The 20,298-nt window shown below is 46.5% G+C and overlaps 1 protein-coding gene across 2 annotated transcripts in view; it reads left to right on the top strand.

Annotated features, from left to right (window-relative positions):
* LOC144729090 (formin-like protein 3) overlaps positions 1-20,298 on the top strand; it is a 60,336-nt gene that overhangs the window by 30,602 nt on the left and 9,436 nt on the right. For both annotated transcript variants that reach the window (XM_078608981.1, XM_078608982.1), the window contains exons 15-26: positions 375-594; positions 3,202-3,402; positions 8,291-8,415; positions 9,497-9,708; positions 10,946-11,180; positions 12,177-12,245; positions 12,926-13,006; positions 14,062-14,191; positions 14,987-15,150; positions 16,073-16,174; positions 18,126-18,209; positions 18,725-18,848. In XM_078608981.1, the coding sequence (XP_078465107.1) occupies positions 375-594; positions 3,202-3,402; positions 8,291-8,415; positions 9,497-9,708; positions 10,946-11,180; positions 12,177-12,245; positions 12,926-13,006; positions 14,062-14,191; positions 14,987-15,150; positions 16,073-16,174; positions 18,126-18,209; positions 18,725-18,848 (1,747 nt within the window). The remainder of the gene's footprint in view (positions 1-374; positions 595-3,201; positions 3,403-8,290; positions 8,416-9,496; positions 9,709-10,945; positions 11,181-12,176; positions 12,246-12,925; positions 13,007-14,061; positions 14,192-14,986; positions 15,151-16,072; positions 16,175-18,125; positions 18,210-18,724; positions 18,849-20,298) is intronic.

Here is a 20,298-nt window from a genome sequence, read left to right as displayed (position 1 = left end):
TCAATCCTTTAGAGGGACTCTCTTAAGCTCCCCCTAGCGGAGGCCCTTCTGCCACCAGTGGCGTGCACGAGCAATTGCAGCGCTGCACCCTTTACTGTATTATAGGACAAATATGAATCGTTATCAGATTTCATTAAGCTAAGCAGGTATTAGCCTGGATAGTGCTTGAATGGGCCACTACCATGCACAAACAGGTTGTTATAGGCGGCTGCAGGGATACGTGTTTGGCAGCAGATGGAAGTGTGGACTGGCCGTCATCCAGCAGTGGATTTACAAAAAGGGCTGTGCATGTCAAATGTAAAAATCGTAAGCCTTACCAAAATGGTCAGCCTTAGACGTGTCATCCTGCTGCCCCTTGTCCCCGATTGTCCCAGGTTTCCTTGAAGGAGGAGCGGGGTCAGGTGTCCACCTTGCGCCACTCCGTCAAAGAGAAGGACCTGGCCCTGCGCCGGCAGTCGGAGCTGGAGAAGAGGCTGGAGGAGATGGAGGCTCATCGCTCCAGCATGGTGCTGTCCCAGGATGGGCTGCCATCCTCCCTGCTCGCTCCCCCCAGCGCTGACACTGCCTCAACCCCTGCCTCCGATCGAGCATCGGGTGAGTTCATCTGACCAAACAACACCAGAAGGAAAGGGCTCGCTGGGAAAGCATGTGGTTTTTGTCTGTAATTTTCCACCGATCTCATCCATTGGCATCACATTGCAAGATGAAAAATCTATTCAGAACTCTTGCAGAGCAATGCAACCCTTCGTGTTAGATCAGGGGTCGGCAAACTGCGGCTCTGGAGCTGCATGCGGCTCTTTAAGGACTGCTGCTTCGTGACATTATTTATTAAGGAAACACCGTCTCGTATTGACATGCATTTATACTCTTAGGTTTTTTCGGTAAAGTCACGTAGGTAAAACATAAAAGTAATAGAAAGAAAATAAAATTATTTTATTTTATTTTGTTTCTATTAATCTTAATTTTTTTTTATTTTGTTTCTATTAATTAAATTTTTTACCTACGTGACTTTACCGAAAAAACCTAAGAGTATGAATCCTTGCAGTCACGAAAGCTTCAAATCTAGAATTGACATGCATTGCTGCTCTTTAAATATTCAGGGTTTTTACCGAATTCGAAAAAAATGGCTCTTCATGTTATTTTGGTTGCCAACTCCTGTGTTAGATGAAGGCCCACAGAAGCGGATGTCACAGAGATAATTTTTAGATCCCTTCAAGTTACTTCTGCACACAATTGACAGCAGCACTTTCCCACCAGCTCTGCATATGACAGTAACGTTCATCGCGTGCCAGGCAAATGGATATTTGAATTCTGATAGCTGAAATGTCGTCAAGGACTGGGGACGAGAGAAGAAGCTGCAGGAGATAGAGCATGTGTCCTAGCGTTCGAGAAGCATTTGGTAGTGACGTTGTAGGGAACTGTGGGCGAAGAGAGAGGGCTGGCATGCGTGACGCATCTCACATCGCGTAACAGAGAACCTCTTTGATTCCGCATAGGGGCTTGTAAATCAGGGCACGTGAGACACTGTCCACGGAAGGATGGGTCTCTTCAAAAGACTGTTGTTGTCGTTTCTGGTAATGCAGTAAAGTCATTCATTGTTGGGATTTTTTTGACATCCGTAAGTCATGTGTTTCGTTTCTGCATTTTCATAAACATGCTGTGTATATTTTCATCGTTGTTTTTTCTTTGTAGGGAGCACAGAAAGTAAAGAATTAGACTTTACTTGAATCGGTCATTAATTGTTGACATTGGGGTTTATGCATTCGTTTATTTTGGTGTTTCATTAAACAGGGCGCTCCGCTCTGATTAAGAAGTTGGTTGACTTAATGAATGCTGTTACGCAAGAGATAAAAACTATTTAAATCCGTACTTCACAGGGGTTTACATATATTAAGAGATGTTGCATGGATATTTATTCAGTTTAATGCTTTTTTACCGGAACAATTCAATGGGTGAGAGAAAGCTCTGTTGGGAAATGAAGGAGACAGGAAGTCGCAAGATACGTTAAAACAACGACAATGGTTTTCACAGTAAGACTTGTTACTTCCTGTAGTGGGGTCATTCCAAGTAATGCATAAAATCAATCAGCTTTCAGTACTTCCACTTAAAATGTACTTCTATATTTAATCGTCTTATTGGCCATATGGGCTTGTATTATTCATAATCAACGTTTTTGGGTTTAGATCGCGTTATTTATAAATGTGTCGTAACCCTCCACCACCCGACACGGCCAATCAGTAAAAAAGTGTCACGTTGACAAAAGACAAATTAGTTCACTGCTTTAGCCCACCGGTGTGTTGAAGCGAAAGCCTACGTGTTAAAATGGGCTTGTATTAACTAGCACCATTTGTGTAAGAAAACTCTGGACCAGTTTAGACCTCGTCTCATCATCACCGTCACGTTCTGCTGAGACGCTTAGTATCGTACCGCCTGACATAGGTCGAGAAAGCCAATAGGCCGATAGTCTAAACATTATACTCTCTATGAGAAGTTGCATAAATGCGACTACAGCGTGCTTAACAGCAGTGGAGTGCCATCCCAGATCTTTGTCATACACAAAACGTTGGTTATTAACAGCACAGCTGGCACTGCTGTTAGCACCCTGTCGTTTTGAAATGAGGAATTTAAACATATTTGATTTATGGCATCACGTGAGCGAAATACTTCCCCTGATGTTGAGCTGCAAGATGGGCAAGTCATATCAAGAGAGGTGTGGGGCTGAGAAGTGATGGTATGAACCGATTGACTATGCAAAGCAGGGTGTTACTAACGTGCGTAGTAACACAGTGAGCACAATAACATTGTTAGTTATGGATAGGTGAGCCTCCATTAAATAAATAATATTACTTACTTAATTGAGAGGCATGTAACGATTTTCTGCCTCATCCCACCTTGTGGTTTGTTGAATTATCATTCTTCAGGATTGTGATAATATTCAAGCATCAATTATGTTCTGCCGATGTGGGTGCGTGTAGAGTCTCCACTTGCTGCAGGGTTGACTCGAACCAATCATATACAGCAATATACAAATTAAAAAAAGTATTAAATTTGACACATGATTCGATACCATGTGTCATGAACATCAGAATAAATTTCAATCGATGCATCCTTACGTGCCTGCCATTTTACCCATGAGAGTTTCGATCGAGTCTGACTGAAGCGTGTCCCGTGCCATCTTTCCCACCTCCTCACCTGCTGTAGAAGCGCCTACACCACTGCTGGTCTCAGGCTCACCTGCTCCCCCACCACCGCCGCCGCCACCGCCACCACCACCTCCCCCGGGGGTCTCCCAGGATCTCCCGCCGCCCCCTCCTCCTCCGCCACCCGGCATGGGAAAGGCTTTTCAACTGTCCAAGGGGGCGCCTCGCCACGGAGCGTTCAACAGTCCGACTGTGCCAGGAGGTAGGCAGTTGCTTGTCCATCTGTCTGAAAGTCTGTGTTTTTGTCTGTGCCTGCTGTCGCCGAATCTCAAGACTCTTATTTTCAGAAGGGTCCTGCTACATTGAGATGTTTGGACAATTCTGTTCATGAGTGCTTGGCATATGGAGGTCGGTGTTGTTACAGGCCTTTGCTGGATGTGAGGGTATTTGACCGTACTTCACGCCGGTTACTACGGATTGGTCAAAGCAGGGAGCATAGACACAGGGACGTAGAAGCACAGCACAACAATGGATTTAATTCACTGCCGCTGTGCTGTCCACAGCGTAGCTCCAACAGGAACTTCACTTGTTCCCGTCATCCAAAGCAGTTTACTAAAAATAAGTGAATAAGCACTCTCATAACTGGTAACCCACAGCTGGCGTTAACCCTAAAACTCGAGAGTAATTTTAACATTCACCTGACATACACAGGAGGCTGTGGGGTGCAAGATCACACGGACGTGCTGAGAATTAGCGTGGCTCTCAGATATTTTGTTGTTTGCTGGCACTCACCTCAACGAATTCTGCCTCATGACTGTTGCTGGCTTAAATTATGGACTGGCTTCTGTGTGCATGTGTGTGAGCGTGCTTTGTTGCCTTTAAACCTCACAAATTATCCTTGTTTTGTTTACCCATTGCAAAAAACAAGAACAAGCCAGCACTTGTGAAATCATGAAATCGGAGACAATGCTGGGTCACTAAAGCAAAGCTTTAGCCTCAGAAAATGCCTGCTGTGTGTATACACAGACAGGATTCAACCAGTTCAGATACAATCTTTAGTTTTCAGAGGATCTAATCCAACATTTATCTTCTCGATGATTAATGTGAACTGCTGTAAATCAGTGGTGCCGACTCCCAAGAGCAAATCCTGTCTAGATGTCTGCCAGCAAGACGGAGCCTGTATTGTGCGTTATCACATCACGTAACACAAATCGATTAATTTTACAATGATTGATAGGCCCTGGAAAAGCCATGCCGGAGAGCCAAGCTTCTTGTATTTAATCGATAAAGGCCTGGAGGTACTTGATCATTTGTTTCTGCAAAGAGTACTTTGGGTGGTGATTGGTTTATTTACCATGCGGGTGGCGTTTTGCAGGCTTAAATATAAAGCAGTGCACAATCGTGAGCAGTTTGGTGTGGGTATGGCTTTACCCTGCATTGGAGGAAGTAGATGACCAAAGTCCACGCTAGCATTCATTATTACCAATGCTGGCCAAGTGAGCCAAATATTTAAACAGCTGTCAGGCTGGCCCAGTGGCTTTGGTTTATTGTATTTCAGAGTGGTTAACTTTTAGGTGAACAGACTTATTATACGTGATGGTGTTTGCTTATTGAATTAAGAACGCCAAGCACCTAATCCTGATTGCTCACGGTCCATCGAGCAGATAGAAAGTAAACAACCTATTGAAACTAAATATATATGGGATTTTAATACTTTCCGACGAAGGTTGAAAGCGTTTATACATTGGCAACGCCTCTTTGTCAGTTTGCAATGGGGTGGGGGGGCACGATAACGCTCGTGAAGACGTCCAATTTCAACCAAACCGACACATTAATATTAGAGACTTGTCCAATTGAAAACTGGCCTAATTGCTCTTAAGGGTAGCTCAAAATATGGAATCACAAACCAGAGCAAAAACAGGATTATTTGCAAATATGCAAACATGTTTCACCTTGACAAGCTCGGCTTCCGTGCAGCAAATAAATACCCTCCTTCCCCCGCCCCCCCGCGAGGGCATGCGCGTTAGAAAAAGTCACGAAATTAGTGTGCTCGTGTGCACGATAGTTCCCAACTTTTACACTATGGGAACCTCATTTGCCAGTTAAAATATGATAATTGGTTCTTTACCCTTCTATCTGGCAACAAAACTGACACCTTTTTACAAGGAGTCATGTTTGCATAGACCGCAATACCTGCAGTCATAATACAAACAAAAAGACATAACTCTGATAATGTGCACTGTCCTTGAAGTTGATTGGTCCACACCCGAGACAGCTTTCCTTAGAGCCTAGTCTCATATGGGTTGGACCAGATGACGCCAAAAGGCGCACAACTCAAGGACAATGCACCATCAGAGTATGAGAGCTCGGGGCAAGCATCTACACTATGGGAACCTCATTTGCCAGTTAAAATATGATAATTGGTTCTTTACCCTTCTATCTGGCAACAAAACTGACACCTTTTTACAAGGAGTCATGTTTGCATAGACCGCAATACCTGCAGTCATAATACAAACAAAAAGACATAACTCTGATAATGTGCACTGTCCTTGAAGTTGATTGGTCCACACCCGAGACAGCTTTCCTTAGAGCCTAGTCTCATATGGGTTGGACCAGATGACGCCAAAAGGCGCACAACTCAAGGACAATGCACCATCAGAGTATGAGAGCTCGGGGCAAGCATCTACACTATGGGAACCTCATTTGCCAGTTAAAATATGATAATTGGTTCTTTACCCTTCTATCTGGCAACAAAACTGACACCTTTTTACAAGGAGTCATGTTTGCATAGACCGCAATACCTGCAGTCATAATACAAACAAAAAGACATAACTCTGATAATGTGCACTGTCCTTGAAGTTGATTGGTCCACACCCAGAGTTATGTCTTTTTGTTTGTATTATGACTGCAGGTATTGCGGTCTATGCAAACATGACTCCTTGTAAAAAGGTGTCAGTTTTGTTGCCAGATAGAAGGGTAAAGAACCAATTATCATATTTTAACTGGCAAATGAGGTTCCCATAGTGTAGATGCTTGCCCCGAGCTCTCATACTCTGATGGTGCATTGTCCTTGAGTTGTGCGCCTTTTGGCGTCATCTGGTCCAACCCATATGAGACTAGGCTCTAAGGAAAGCTGTCTCGGGTGTGGACCAATCAACTTCAAGGACAGTGCACATTATCAGAGTTATGTCTTTTTGTTTGTATTATGACTGCAGGTATTGCGGTCTATGCAAACATGACTCCTTGTAAAAAGGTGTCAGTTTTGTTGCCAGATAGAAGAGTAAAGAACCAATTATCATATTTTAACTGGCAAATGAGGTTCCCATAGTGTAGATGCTTGCCCCGAGCTCTCATACTCTGATGGTGCATTGTCCTTGAGTTGTGCGCCTTTTGGCGTCATCTGGTCCAACCCATATGAGACTAGGCTCTAAGGAAAGCTGTCTCGGGTGTGGACCAATCAACTTCAAGGACAGTGCACATTATCAGAGTTATGTCTTTTTGTTTGTATTATGACTGCAGGTATTGCGGTCTATGCAAACATGACTCCTTGTAAAAAGGTGTCAGTTTTGTTGCCAGATAGAAGGGTAAAGAACCAATTATCAGTTCCCAACTTTGTTTAATTAAAATGATTATCGCTCCGAAGCCTAGTGAAGTGTGTGCACAGGACGCAACCATTTCGCACCGCCTCTCTAACTGCCCACGGTTTGTTGTTAGGAATACTTCAAGCTCGTTTGGCGTGTCAACGTAGGGCGCGGGGCCGTAATGCGAGCGCGGTGTGTCGAGATTCCGCGGGGAGATGCGAGATGCCGAGATCAGCCTCTAATGCTGTGTTTTATTTTATTATTTGGGAAAAAAGAAAAATGCTGCCCCGCCAGTACCGAGAGGAAAAAGGACACAAAAAATATATTTAGTGAATAATTCGTGTTGCGTTGGTTCGCACGGCAATTGCCACTATTCATCATGTCGTACTCTTAGTTCTTTCGGTAAGGTCACGTAGGTAAAAAATGAAATAAAAAATAATAAAATAAAACAATGAAAATCACGACGGTTCGGAGGCAACACAAGTCTCCGTCATCAGGTGGGACCGTCACAGCCAGATTAGCTGCATCAAGTGAGTTTTATTTTATTAATTTTTATTTCATTTTTTACCTACGTGACCTTACCGAAAGAACTAAGAGTATGAATCCTTGCAGTCACGAAAGCTTCAAATCTAGAATCATCATGTCGTCTCCGCCGCGTTGCGCGATCACGCGCGGTGAGCTGGAACACTTTGTGTGTGCATTACTCGTCGTTGTAAACATTATTTAGTAAATCTTGACTTAAAGCTTTCGTGACTGCAGGAATTCATATTCTTTGGGTCTTTTGGTAAAGTCGCGTAGATAGAAAAAATAATAACTTTATTTGTGTTGCGATCGAAATGTCGTGATTTGTTTTATTTTATTTACATCTATGTGACTTTACCGAAAGACCCAAAGAATATTATTTAGTAAGCTTCATATTTGCCTAAGGACATATTTTCCACGTTCTAGTAAGGTGCAACTACAATGACCAGCCTGTGTTCAATGCCTCATTTTTGTTGGACCCCATGTGTATGTGTGCATATTCATTCGGGTGTGTAGTTATGCTTCAGTTAATGCTGTATACTGAAGTAAATTGCATTTGCAAATGCATATACATGGCAAATACTCAAAAACAGCTGTTGTGCCAAGCTCGGTGCACTTTCAGGCTCTGTGCAGTATCTGCTGGAAGGAGGTCACAGAGCAGACCCTGGTGCTATGATATATTTAATACAGTTTTAACCTCAAAGATCTCATGTTCCTATATACAGCACATACTCAACTGAATTGATTCAGTTCCTGAAGAAGCTCCTAGCACATAGATTGAAACGCCACAAAGCAAAACGTCGAACATCACGCCAAACAACACGCGGTACATTCCACTGCGAAGCCCAACACAGTCGTAAAACACTCATTTATGGAATTGCCCCCAATATCCTGATGCAGGATCCTCCTTAAAAGGAGTCTTTAAGACTCGGTGAGGCTTTCCTCTGAATGGCATCATCATTATCACGATTGTTACCGAGATACGTTATTGAAGCCGTGCGTCCCCCCGCGCTGTGTTCCCTGCGCTTGCGCCATCGGCCACTCTAGGCATGCGCATCAAGAAAGCCATCCCCACCAAGTACCGTCTGCCTGTGTTCAACTGGACGGCGCTAAAGCCCTCCCAGGTTAACGGCACCGTCTTCACAGACATGGATGACGAGGAGCTGCTGCAGGTGAGTCTGCTGCACCTGCGTTCCCAGCTCCGGTGGAGCCTTTGTAATTGTTCCGTGTGTGCATGTGGGTGTGTCTTTGTGTTTGTTCATCAAGCGGGTTTGCACGCTGCGCTGTGACCCCGGCGACCCGAGTTTGATTCCCGCTCACGCCCAACACCAATGACGATAATCGGAATTAGTCCTGGGTCTCCCCGATGTCGACTCGGCCTCAAATGAGTACTTGGTGTGATCTGTAAACGTTGCCACTGGGGAGACAAAGGTGGCCCGGCGTGGTGCTGGCCACCCACCCCCTTGTGTGCCGTGATGGCCTTCATTGGGGTTCGCTAATAGCACTTGCTCCAACGGTCTGTTAAGGGGGTCTTTGTCCATCAAGATGCACCTGGGTACAAGCGCTGTGATAACATCACCACGACTTAGCGGCGAACGGCGGTTGTTGTAAGACAAAGATACCTATGGAGCCTACACAGCACTGCACTACGAACCCGGCGACCAGACTTCGATTGCTGTGATGAATATCTTAAACTGGGCTTGGGCCTGACTAGGTTTTCTCAGCCTTAAATTAGTACCTGGTGCGGTGTGTAATTGTCAGCGCTGTGTAGACAAAGGCTGCCGGGCGTAGTCCTCACCACACCATTGGTATGTGTGCCGTGCTGGTCTGAATTATCCTTCTGCTCCTTCGGTACTTGATAAAGAATAAATAGCCAATGATGATAATGATATACCATAGGTATGTGTTAAGAAGTGAATTGGCACTGTAGTGATAGCACTCGGCTCACAATCAGAACTACGCGAGTGACGCCACTAAGCACGCGTTCAGCGTCCGTGTTCACGCCGTGACGTCATTGCTACTTCCGAGCTCAGCCTGGCTGAAAACGTCAAGCGCAGTAAAAAAAGCGTCGAAACCCAAGCCTCCTCACTTGCCTATGGGGGGGGAGGGTCGGCCCAAGTGGGGCTGGCGTGGGAACGTGGACCGTGCCCGGTTATTAAACCGAGCCGGCACCCTTCCCTCCCCACGGCCGTTGAAACGCGGCGTGAGCATTGACGACGGCTCCGTGCCTGCCCGCACGCGCGTGTGGTGCAGGTTCTGGACATGGACTCGTTCGAGGAGCTCTTCAAGACGAAGGCGCAGGGCCCGGTGGCGACAATCCAGGTGGACGGGCCACGGTGCGACGCCGCCCAGCCGAAGGTGGCGCCCAAGGTGTCGCTCCTGGACGCGAACCGCGCCCGCAACCTGGCCATTACGCTGCGCAAGACGTCACGCTCGCACGGGGAGATCTGCAAAGCCGTGCAGACGTACGTGAAAACACGCGCACGTACATATCTGATTGGCTACAACCACTCAAAATGACAATTTATGGTATACAGACAGTCCCCGGGTTGCGGAAGGACCCATCTTACGGAAATCCGACCTTCCGGAAATGCTCCATTAAATCATGTTAAAAGAATGCAATATGCGGATTGTTTTGCGTGAGTAATGCAATCGCAAGTAGTGCAGCGTGGTGAGGTTGAGGATGAATACCACGAAGCGGGGGTGTAAGGCAGGCCGAGCCTAATGCGTAAGGCGGCCTAGCCTAAAGTCTAGGCCTAGCCTAATGCACGGTAAATTAACATTCGTGGTATTCATAAACAATTGGATACAGTAAATGTTCCATTAGTTTAATTATGGGTTGTGTTAGGGTAGATATTAGATGAAATTAAAGAATCCTAGGAAGTGCAGAGCGTATGTACAGGGATATGATAAGGTAACGATAGAAAACGGACGACAGCGCGATGCAGCATTGAGAGAAAACGAACCTCGTAATAGGGTAGGGGAGGTGCAACTATTTCCAGCTATGGGATTAATTTGTTCAGTTTCCATTCGGGTTACGGATCATTCTCGGGAACCCTAACCCTTCCGTTACCTGGGGACTGCCTGTATAGTTATTTTTACACATTTAACGTACAAGATGTGAAATGTAAACCAGCAACAGTAACAATTGCCAGCTTGCACGGAAGCTAAGGTTACATTTGACACCTTCCCATTCTCCACCTATCACCTACAGCACCTGCCTGTCCATCACCTTCACCTATGCGACTTTCCCTTTGCAGCAACAACTTCTCCAGTACGTGTCCTCATATCAGGCTAAACAGTGCCTTCACCTTATGCGTGTGTGTTTGTGTGTGCGTGCGCATGGGGAGCGGTAGTGTAGCGGTTAGCGCGCTGCGCTATGAACCTGGCGACCCGGGTTCGATTCCCGCTCACGGCCAACACCAGTGACGATTATCTGAATCGGTCCTGGGCCTCCCCTAGGTCGACTCAGCCTGAAATGAGTACTTGGTGCGGTGTGTAAACATCGCCACTAGGGAGACAAAGGCGGTCGGGCGTGGTGCTGGCCACCCACCCCCTCGTGTACCGTTCCGGCCTTCATAGGTGCTCGCTAACAGAACTTGCCCCTACAGTCTGTTAAGGCTATACGGGGGATCTTTATCTTTGTGCGCGTGCGTGCCCGTGTGTGCGCGCCCGTGTGTGCGCGTGCATACGTGCCTGTAGGTACGACCTGCAGAAGCTGCCGGTGGAGCGGCTCGAGTGCCTGCAGCGCTTCGTGCCCACCGAGTCGGAGGCGTTGCTCCTGCGCCAGTACGAGCGTGACCTGCGGTCCCCCGAGGACCTGGCGGAGGAGGAGCGCTTCATGCTGCAGTTTGGGCGCGTCGAGCGTCTGTCCCAGCGCATCACCGTCATGCTCTTCATGGGCAACTTCATGGACACGGTGTCACGCCTCACTCCGGTTAGTCGACCTCACGTAGCTTCGAGGCAGACCGGGTCCCAATTCTGATGGATTTACACTCTGAATGAAGATTTTTTTTTGCACGTTCTGATGAATTCACAATGTAAAATATGTTGTTCTACAGAATCTGATGCATTTAGACTTGGCAATGATCACCCTCAGATTTCAGTGAGTTCATACTGCTAACGATGTTCTCCAGATTTTCATGGATTCAGATTGTTGGCAGTGACCTGTCTCTTCTGTTTCAGACTGTGATGATGATTTAGATTGCCTCATTGTAGGTTCCTGATGTGTTGAGACTGCTAATGATAATCATCTGTACCTTGTGATGAGATGCCACTGTTAACAGTGACCTCACAGTTTCTAGTGGACTCGGTGTTAACGATGACCTCGTACAGATTCTGGTAGAATTCAGACGGAATGATGATCTACTATGATAGTGCCCCTGTCCTGTACCCTCTCATGCCTGCAAAGAATCAGAATCAAAATATTTTATAATTCTGGAGGAATTCGATGAGCTATAAAGCTCTTTCACAGACGTTCAGTAGGGGCGGCTAAGAACGTTACAACAACAAACAATACAAAAATACGATAGGAGTGGTGACCGTCTCCAGCCTCCGATGGGTTTCGACTGCCACTGGCTGCCTCGAGTGGGGCCTGGTGTTGATGGAACGTGATGTCCTCGGGGCAGGATCACGTCTTCATCTCCATCCGTCCCTTTCCCCCGTTGCATTGCGCAATACTTGGCTGCCCCTCCCTTTGTAAACCCTCCCCCCCCAGTGGCGTTGGCCAATGGAGCAATTCATTGCGGCGAACGTTTGTTTATTTTTCTTGAGTTTTGTGTTTACGATTGTACCCTACGTCCACACAAAGTAGTGCATGTCAGCTGTGTGTACGAAGCATTTCTCAAGCGTGTTTCAGCGATTGCCTTTCCTGTGCTCATTCACCGCAACAAAAAGATTTCCTTAATATTTCCCCACCCTTTTTGTCTTGCAGTTTGTGAATGCGATAATAGCAGCGTCGCTGTCTATAAAGTCCTCTCAGAAGTTCAAAAAGATCCTGGAGGTGAGGCCTGCTGTTGTAGACTCTGCGAAACAAAGTGCGGACAATAACTAACCAGCCACATGAGTACTCGCGCCGCCCACAGATGCTCACCCATAAACAGCGTTCGCAACTAACAGAAAGTATTATCTCTAACACTGACATCCAAGGCAACAAAATGCCAGCCAATACCCTTGACTCAAAGCTTCTCTAGCCAACTGAGTGATAGTACTAACCCTAACCAGTAGCCAACCATCAACTAGCATGAGTCCATACTCTATGGTTCTTTCGGTAAAGTCATGTAGGTAGAAAAAACAAGTACATTTTTATTTTGTCTTTTTTTATTTTTTACCTACATGACTTTACCCAAAGAACCAAAGAGTATGGATCCTTGCAGTCACGGAAACTTCAAATCTAGAATAGCATTAGTCCCCCACTGACCCTAACCAACGGGCCTACCAGCCACCAACACTAGCCCTCATGTTGATCCTAGCGCTATCTCTACAATCGCCTTCAACACATCCCAGAGCCCCTTGAAATTTTGTTTGTCTCAGTGTCGATGTTCACAGCACCATAACCCAAGTTGGCCACGCCACCCCTTCCGAGCATTGTGCCGTCCTTAATAGGTGCTCGCGAACAGCTTTTGCCTCAACCGTCTACTAAAGGGGGGAGGGGTAATCTTTGTTTGTCTCTGCTGCACGCAGCTCGTCCTGGCGTTTGGAAACTACATGAACAGCAGCAAGAGGGGGGTGGCGTACGGGTTCAAGCTGCAGAGTCTGGACCTCGTGAGTGAATCCTCTTCTCTCACTGGAGGAAGACGTAACCCACACCACAGTGCTACACGTATCTTTCATAAAGCGCTTTTGTGAGAGCGCTTGACAAACATTATAAATTGTACATTAGTATTGGCTGATGGGGTTTGAGTGTTGGGGAGGGATGGCAAGGAAGGGTGATAGGGAAAGGGAGGGGCGAGGTTAGAAAGGGGGAAGATGGTTAAGGTTTTAAGGACGAGGAAAGGAAGTATTGGAGGGATACGCTTTTGAAAAAAGTTGATTCTTAAGGGAGGAACGAAAAAATTGTGTTGCCTGTTTGTGAAGTTTGATGTGGAGTGGGAGTTTATTTTAATGGAGGTGAGAACTCAATAGACCCAGGATCGTCTCATTTGCAAAAGATAGTAATCTGTTGGAAATCCCCAGCTGTTTCCCCCACTCGTTAGAATCTAAGGCAACGTGGAAATATGATCGAAAAAAATAAATTTGCCATTATTTGAACAGGGGAAAGCAGAAGTGGTTGTTGGGTTGGGTGTTCTATGAAGCTGGTTGTGGAGATTTTGGCAAGGGTGTGGTTGGTGTTCATATCACAATGAACTAATATGCAGCATCCGAAGGGTGTGAATGATGTTCAGTGCACAGGGAGGTATTACGATAGTGTGATTTTTATCAAGTGACTTTCAGCTATGGTATAGTGATGTCGTGGTTCATGTTTTATAACATCGTTAACATGACATCACATCAGTGCTGTCGTGGTACACTTGAGTCACACCACATTAATAAACCTCAAGCCGGATATCTCGGAACACAAACTGAAGTGCATGTATTCAAGACGATAGCTGTTTTTATTTGCATGTGGGAAAACACAAAAACGAATTGCATAGAGATCAAATCGCGTGTGAGAGAGCAGAAATGCTCAAATCTTTACAGATAGGTCAGCGACCTGCTACCTCCTTCACGCTACAGACACCGCCTTGTTGCGCTACAAGCGGAGCGTCTCGCGGTCTCTTGTGCACAGCGTCACCCCCCTCCCACCCCGCGTGACCCACGTGCTCTGTCCCTGTCGGCAGCTCGGGGACACCAAGTCGACGGACAGGAAGTTGACGCTGCTGCACTACCTGGCCGACGTGGTGCACACCAAGTTCCCCGAGGTGGCCTCCTTCTACTGCGACCTCTGCTTCCTTGACAAGGCCGCAGCAGGTGCCACCCCCATCTCTCCCCCCATTTGTGCTACTTTTAGCGTTTTTATCATATCTCTGAGACCGTGTAAACGGATTTAAATTGTAATGCACAGAGAGGTTTCCCCCGCTTCATGCGGCAGATGCGTTCGGGGGAAAAAAACAGGCGCACGAAGCGAAACCTCACAAAACAGCTGCCTGCTGAGTCGCGCACACAATACCTACACACAACGTTGTGCCACGTCTGACTGCATAGCCTTATTTAGTAAATTCAAACTACATGCAGTAGATTTTGGGTAGAAATAGGTTTGCCAGATATATACGCAAAATTGGACAAACCGAACCCACATAGAGCGGAGGGAACCTATAACTACGCGTTTTAAGGCCATTTGTCAATTGACTGCGGGATGAAGGACTCCCCCATGCCTTGTCGGCCATGGGGTGGGTGGGTGGGGGGTGAGGGGTTTGTTTGGCCATAAATCACCACCCTAGTCGGTGCGAGTTGGTGAAGAAGGGACCTAGCACAGGTTCGAATATCACTTGCTACCAATGTTAGCTGTGGTTGGGAATCTTAAGTCAGGTGGCCGGGTTCATAGCGCAGCGTGGTAACCACGCTGGTGACCTGTTTCACACTTCATCACGCTGGTCAGTGCGAGACCAGCAAATGTATTGTGAACCGATAATCGATTTGTTTAATCGGTACACTAGATTGTCATTGACGTAGAAACTGGAATTAACAGTCATAATCGTTGTCTGTGCTGTTGGCGCTGCTGCTGCTGGTGCTGCTGCTGCGATGATGGTGGTGTCGGCGCCGCAGTGTCGATGGACAGCGTGATGCAGGACGTGCGTGAGCTGCAGCGCGGCATGGAGACCACCAAGCGCGAGGCGGCCCTGCACGAGTCCAACGTTGGCCTGCGCCGCTTCATTGAGGCCAACGATGACACGCTGAACCGCCTCGTCGGCGACGCCAACACTGCAAAGGTACGACACCGCCTCCGCTGCGCTAATCCAACCGCTCGGGTGGCACAGAGTTTTCTTTGGTCATCCTTGCCAGCGTCCACAGCCGCTCGGGCCTTATTTTGTACGTCAGCGTTATACCGCAGGCGGCGTAGGGTCATGAATGTCATGCAAGAGAAGGCCACCTGACTCCACGCCCACTACCCATCATCCCTCACTTTGATATCTGTACTCAGATGGCTCAGCGGTAGAGTGAGTGGCTCGCGATTCCGGTTGGGTGCTTACTCAGCCCAGCATCCGTCCAGGGTTGGTAAATCAGTACCACTTTGCGGGGAAATCAACAGCGATTTTCCTATGATTAGACTCGCCCTTGCTATAGGACAATGCGATTTTCACCACTGGCTGTGCAGGGTTGTTGACAGGAGATGAGCATCGCCTCAATGCTCCTTTGAGCAGGAAATCGCTTTGACCTTGAAGCACAGTCGACTGCGTCAGTCTGACATGCAATTATGTGGTTTCTCATAATGTTGTATACTGTATGAGTCAATTTCTTACCATCCGAACAGTATAGAGGAGACCAGGCGTTTGTGAAAAGTATTTGGTCTCGGTGCAGTAGTATATATATTTTCCATGTATATAATACTTATAATATGCAGCCCTTTGACAATCCACTGCTGGATGAAGGCCTCACCACTGGGTTTACAGCACAGTATGTTAACCACTGTGCTATCGCTCCACCCTATTTTAAAATATAGTATACATTTAACAAGCATATTCTTCTTATTAATGTGAATACAACATAAAATGTACATTAATATGCAGCTGTGCTTGGTAATGATATACCGTGATAATGTAGCATCTATTACAATTACATTTGAATTTATAGAGCTTATAAATGTATCTGCAGCCAGCCAGTCTTACCCAGAAATCACTCCTCCTTTCCCAGGATGCCTTTCAGGTGGCCGTGGAATACTTTGGCGAAACTCCCAAGACGATGCCTCCTTCCAACTTCTTCCCAGTGTTCTCCCGATTTGTGAATGCGTTCAAGGTAACGGCTGTAAATACACTTTGTGTTTGACCATGTGTGTGTAGTCAGATGAGACCCAATTGAGGCTGAGTATCTCGTTTACAACAGAGACCTCAGGTATTTTACTCTTCATCTGGATAGTTTTAATTTGGGCCTTGATAACAACACCCAATGGTCTATTATTGCGGTTCATGTCACATGGGTGAGATGGGAGGAAGCGATGGAACGAGATACGAAGATGGGGATGTGATTCGAGAAGTTGCACAGTACAGAAGCACACGGTGAAAGAAATCTGAGTAGCTGACTCCACGATATACTTTGGCTTAGAAGAAGATATCACATGGTCTTCGAATGTCCACTTTAGTTAGGTAATTCCCCTGTAATTGATATCTGGAATTGCAACGATAGTGCACAATACTTTTAGTTGATATCTACTTGAAGTTACTACATGGCTGATCAGTTATCTACTCGGGTACAAAACAATAAAAGTCTTTATGTGGTGAGACAGATATACGAAGGAGACAGTCTGCTTATCTGCTTTGCATTTGTATTCTCTAAAACGACACGAGTGACTATTTTGTGTTGTACTTCTGTACAGGTACACGTAAACACGTGCATGCACAAGGTGCTCGTTTAAATAAGCGTGACTGCTTTCATGGTGGGTAATACAAAAATGGGCTCTGAGTAAATATTCCAGGCCAGGCACGTGTTACGGCTCACATTCAAGCCAAACAAGCAGGTGCGTGGAGGATATCTATTTTGTTCGCCAAGGATCCAAATGGATTCGGGTTCGTTACCACCGAATCGTGCTCTGGTGCAGTCGCCACAATCAGCTGTAAGCAGACTCGGACCATCGTTGGTATTTCTTATGCACGCTCTGAAAAAAAAATCATTCCACCAGACTGTAAAGGGCTAACTAATTTGCATTCAGGCAAAAATGTATTGTTGCGTATAAACAAGGAAACGGCAGCGTGGGCGCACCTTTTGTGAAAACGAGTGCCCTGTTTTTGGCAGACCCCACGAGGCCAAATTTGCCCACCACTGGTTTCCATATTCTCAGCCGCTTTGAATTGCGGATGATTTGTGCCTCCTCCATGCGTCGTCTTGGCACAGGGCCCCGCGACTCCCGCGTGAAGCTGTCCCACCTTTGTTATTTCTGTCCTCCGCAACCCTAAGTGAAACTCTATCTGTGCGCGCGCGCACTGCTGCCACGGAGTTTACTGTGCCAAGGGGCGAAACGAGGGGAGGGGAAAGCGGAAAGTCTTAGTTGTCGCTGCAAATGCCAAGGACTCGTGGAGCCAAATTAGTGCGTTGGTACTGTGCCAATTTAGCATAACTGTGAAACCGTTAACGAGTCAGAGTTTTACTGTAAACTTGACACAACGCAATATTGTTCTGATAATTTTAAGCGAATTTTGTCAAATAAAAACGTCTGATTAATACTATTTACATTGGCACACATTGTCTATTTGATTTTTTTTTATATATAATTCAATTGGTAATGATAATGTATTTTAGAAAAAGAGGTGTTCATATTGCATAACTTTTTTTCTTTATGAATAGCAAGTCCTTAATTTTCTTAAAAAACTCCACATGTTCGTCGGTGACATAACCTAGGCTATAAGTCTACTATACAGGTATTGTTTGACTCGGCCTAGTCTCCACACTCGTTTACATGGACACGCTCCTTTTAATATTCGTCTAATTCCTTTCTGAGTCCCGTTGCTCTGTGTGGGAGTAAACCAGGAGTGTGCATTCTTTAATAAAATATCCAAAAACATCTCAGCCCCTGTCTCCTGGTCCGCGTAGACAAAGCATGCGCTCAGACCATGGCATGTGCTCGGATGTAATCGTTCGCAACCTTGGAGTGGCTGGGTAGTGTGGGAGTTCTCACTGAACAAGGTTTCCTGATAGAGCTCCTCTGTTTACCCGTACCCCCCCACTCCCCCGCATGTGCCCTCTTCTCTGGCAGAAAGCGGAAAAGGAGAATGAGTCGAGACGCTTGCAGGAGGAGAAAAAACAGATGCTGGAGGAGGCAGCCAAGGAGGAGAAAAATGTAGGTGCATGTGTGCATAAGCATTGTCAGTGTTTGTGTGAGTGGGGAGTGGTAGTGTAGCAGTTAGTGTGCTGCACTACGAACCCGGCGACCCGAGTTAAATTCCCGCTCACGGCCAATACCGGTGACTAATATCTGGGCCTTCCCTAGGTCGACTCGGCCTCAAATGAGTGCCATCGCCACCAGGGAGACAAAGGTGGCTTGGCATGGTGCTGGCCACCTACCCCCTCGTGTACTATGCTGGCCTTGATAGGTGCTCGCTAACAGCACTTGTTCCAACAGTCTGATGAGGCTATACTGGGGGATCTTTGTTGTTGCTTAGTGCGCGTGTGTACGTACTGTATTTGCACATTATTGTCCATGTACATGGTATATATGCACGTTGCAATGTATGCATGAACGTGTATATAATGTGTGTTGAATACATTTGTAAGTGTGTGAACACCTTCATACGATGCCCTATGTCTGTAATTAATAATACATACAATGTAAATCCCTGACATGTTGTGGTACAGATGTCGGCAAACGACAAGGGTAAGCGTCAGCAGATGAATCTCATCGCCGAGCTGACCAAGAAGCAGGGCAACAAGCGCACGATGTACGAGGGCAAGGATGGCGCCATCGACTCCATCATCACAGGTCAGAGGCCACAGCTGCCCACTCGCACACACTTGCGCTCAATCCTACGCACGAACATACACATATGCAATTCCCACTTAGCTCTACTCTTGAACGCCCGCTCAGCCCCACTCACGCACGCATGGTCACACGTACCTGCTCGTCCACCACTCGCAAACACTCGTACACACCCGCTCACCCGATTGTAGACGTGCACACACCCCCGCTCGCTCCCACTCGGCAATACTTATTTGCACGCTGGTTCACTAAAACTCACCCGTGCAGACATACAGCCGCTCACTCGCACACACACATTGGTTCACCCAGATTTACCCTTACACACACATCCATTCACTCCAACGCTCACACACACTCACCAACGCTCACACACACTCACCCCCTCTCACACACTCGCCCCCTCTCACCCATGCACTCATACATACACACAAGTATTCACAGATACATACCCTAACCAATCACCACATATGCACCCGTGTCACGATACTCCTTTCTTTGCGAAAAATATTCTGTTATGAAGACCATTGTGCATGTGTGAGTGTGCTTGTGGTACGTGGCACTTGGGTTTGTGTATTTACGTGTGTAGTGTATTTTATTTGTGTTATATACATTTAATTAACTTTACGTGCTGCATGTACTTGTATTGTGAATGTGTGAATGAGCACCTGTTGAAGTACTCCCAACGTCATCAGCACTGGGGAGACGAAGGCAGCCGGGCATGTCTGGTGCTGGCCACACCTCTTCCTGATATGCATTGCTGGGCAAAAGTCTACGGCAGGTTTTATAACAGACCAAAAAAGAAACACCCATCGTAAACATTTTACAGAAATACATTCCTGACCTCTGATTAATTTGTACGCTCCGAGTAGGAAAGTGCAAATTCATTGATGGCAACCCCGAGCATGAACTGCTCTCTTTGTTAAGGCCCTGTTCGGTGACAGACACAGTATGCAATAGGATGCACCCGTGCTTGTGTGAACAATGGCTCAAGTTAAAGTGGGGTTTCCTCATGCTGAAGTCATCGAAAACACCAGCGATGTAATCGAAATGCAAATTTCCATGTTAAAGTGGGTTATTGCTCCGAACCCAGCGACCTCATTTGGGTTCCAGGCCACGATTGATATCTGAACCGGTCCTGCTCCCCACCACCACACTGCCCAGCATGGTGAAATATGGTCAAGGCATCTCTTTCACCACGCTATACGGCATGAGGAGACCTTTATATATTAAAAGCCTTCCATCCTCCTCCTCTTTCCTTCCAATTCTTGGTCTTGTTTCATCCTTCCCATGATTCCTTGATTGTCATCTCTGTTGTAACGCTTAGAATGTCAAGAGTGTTTAAAAAGGTTTTCCGCAGGGGGCATATCGACCATAGCATGGGCACATGTACACCTTGTCAGACTTAATAACATCAGACTGATATAACTCATCATCAAGCAATGAATAGCATTAT

This window comes from Lampetra planeri, chromosome 31 (genome assembly GCF_965212315.1).
Source record: "Lampetra planeri chromosome 31, kcLamPlan1.2.h2, whole genome shotgun sequence".
In the NCBI taxonomy this organism is placed as follows: domain Eukaryota; kingdom Metazoa; phylum Chordata; class Hyperoartia; order Petromyzontiformes; family Petromyzontidae; genus Lampetra; species Lampetra planeri.
The sequence above is the reverse complement of the archived record's forward strand: the minus strand, read 5'-3'. Positions and strand labels throughout refer to the sequence as shown.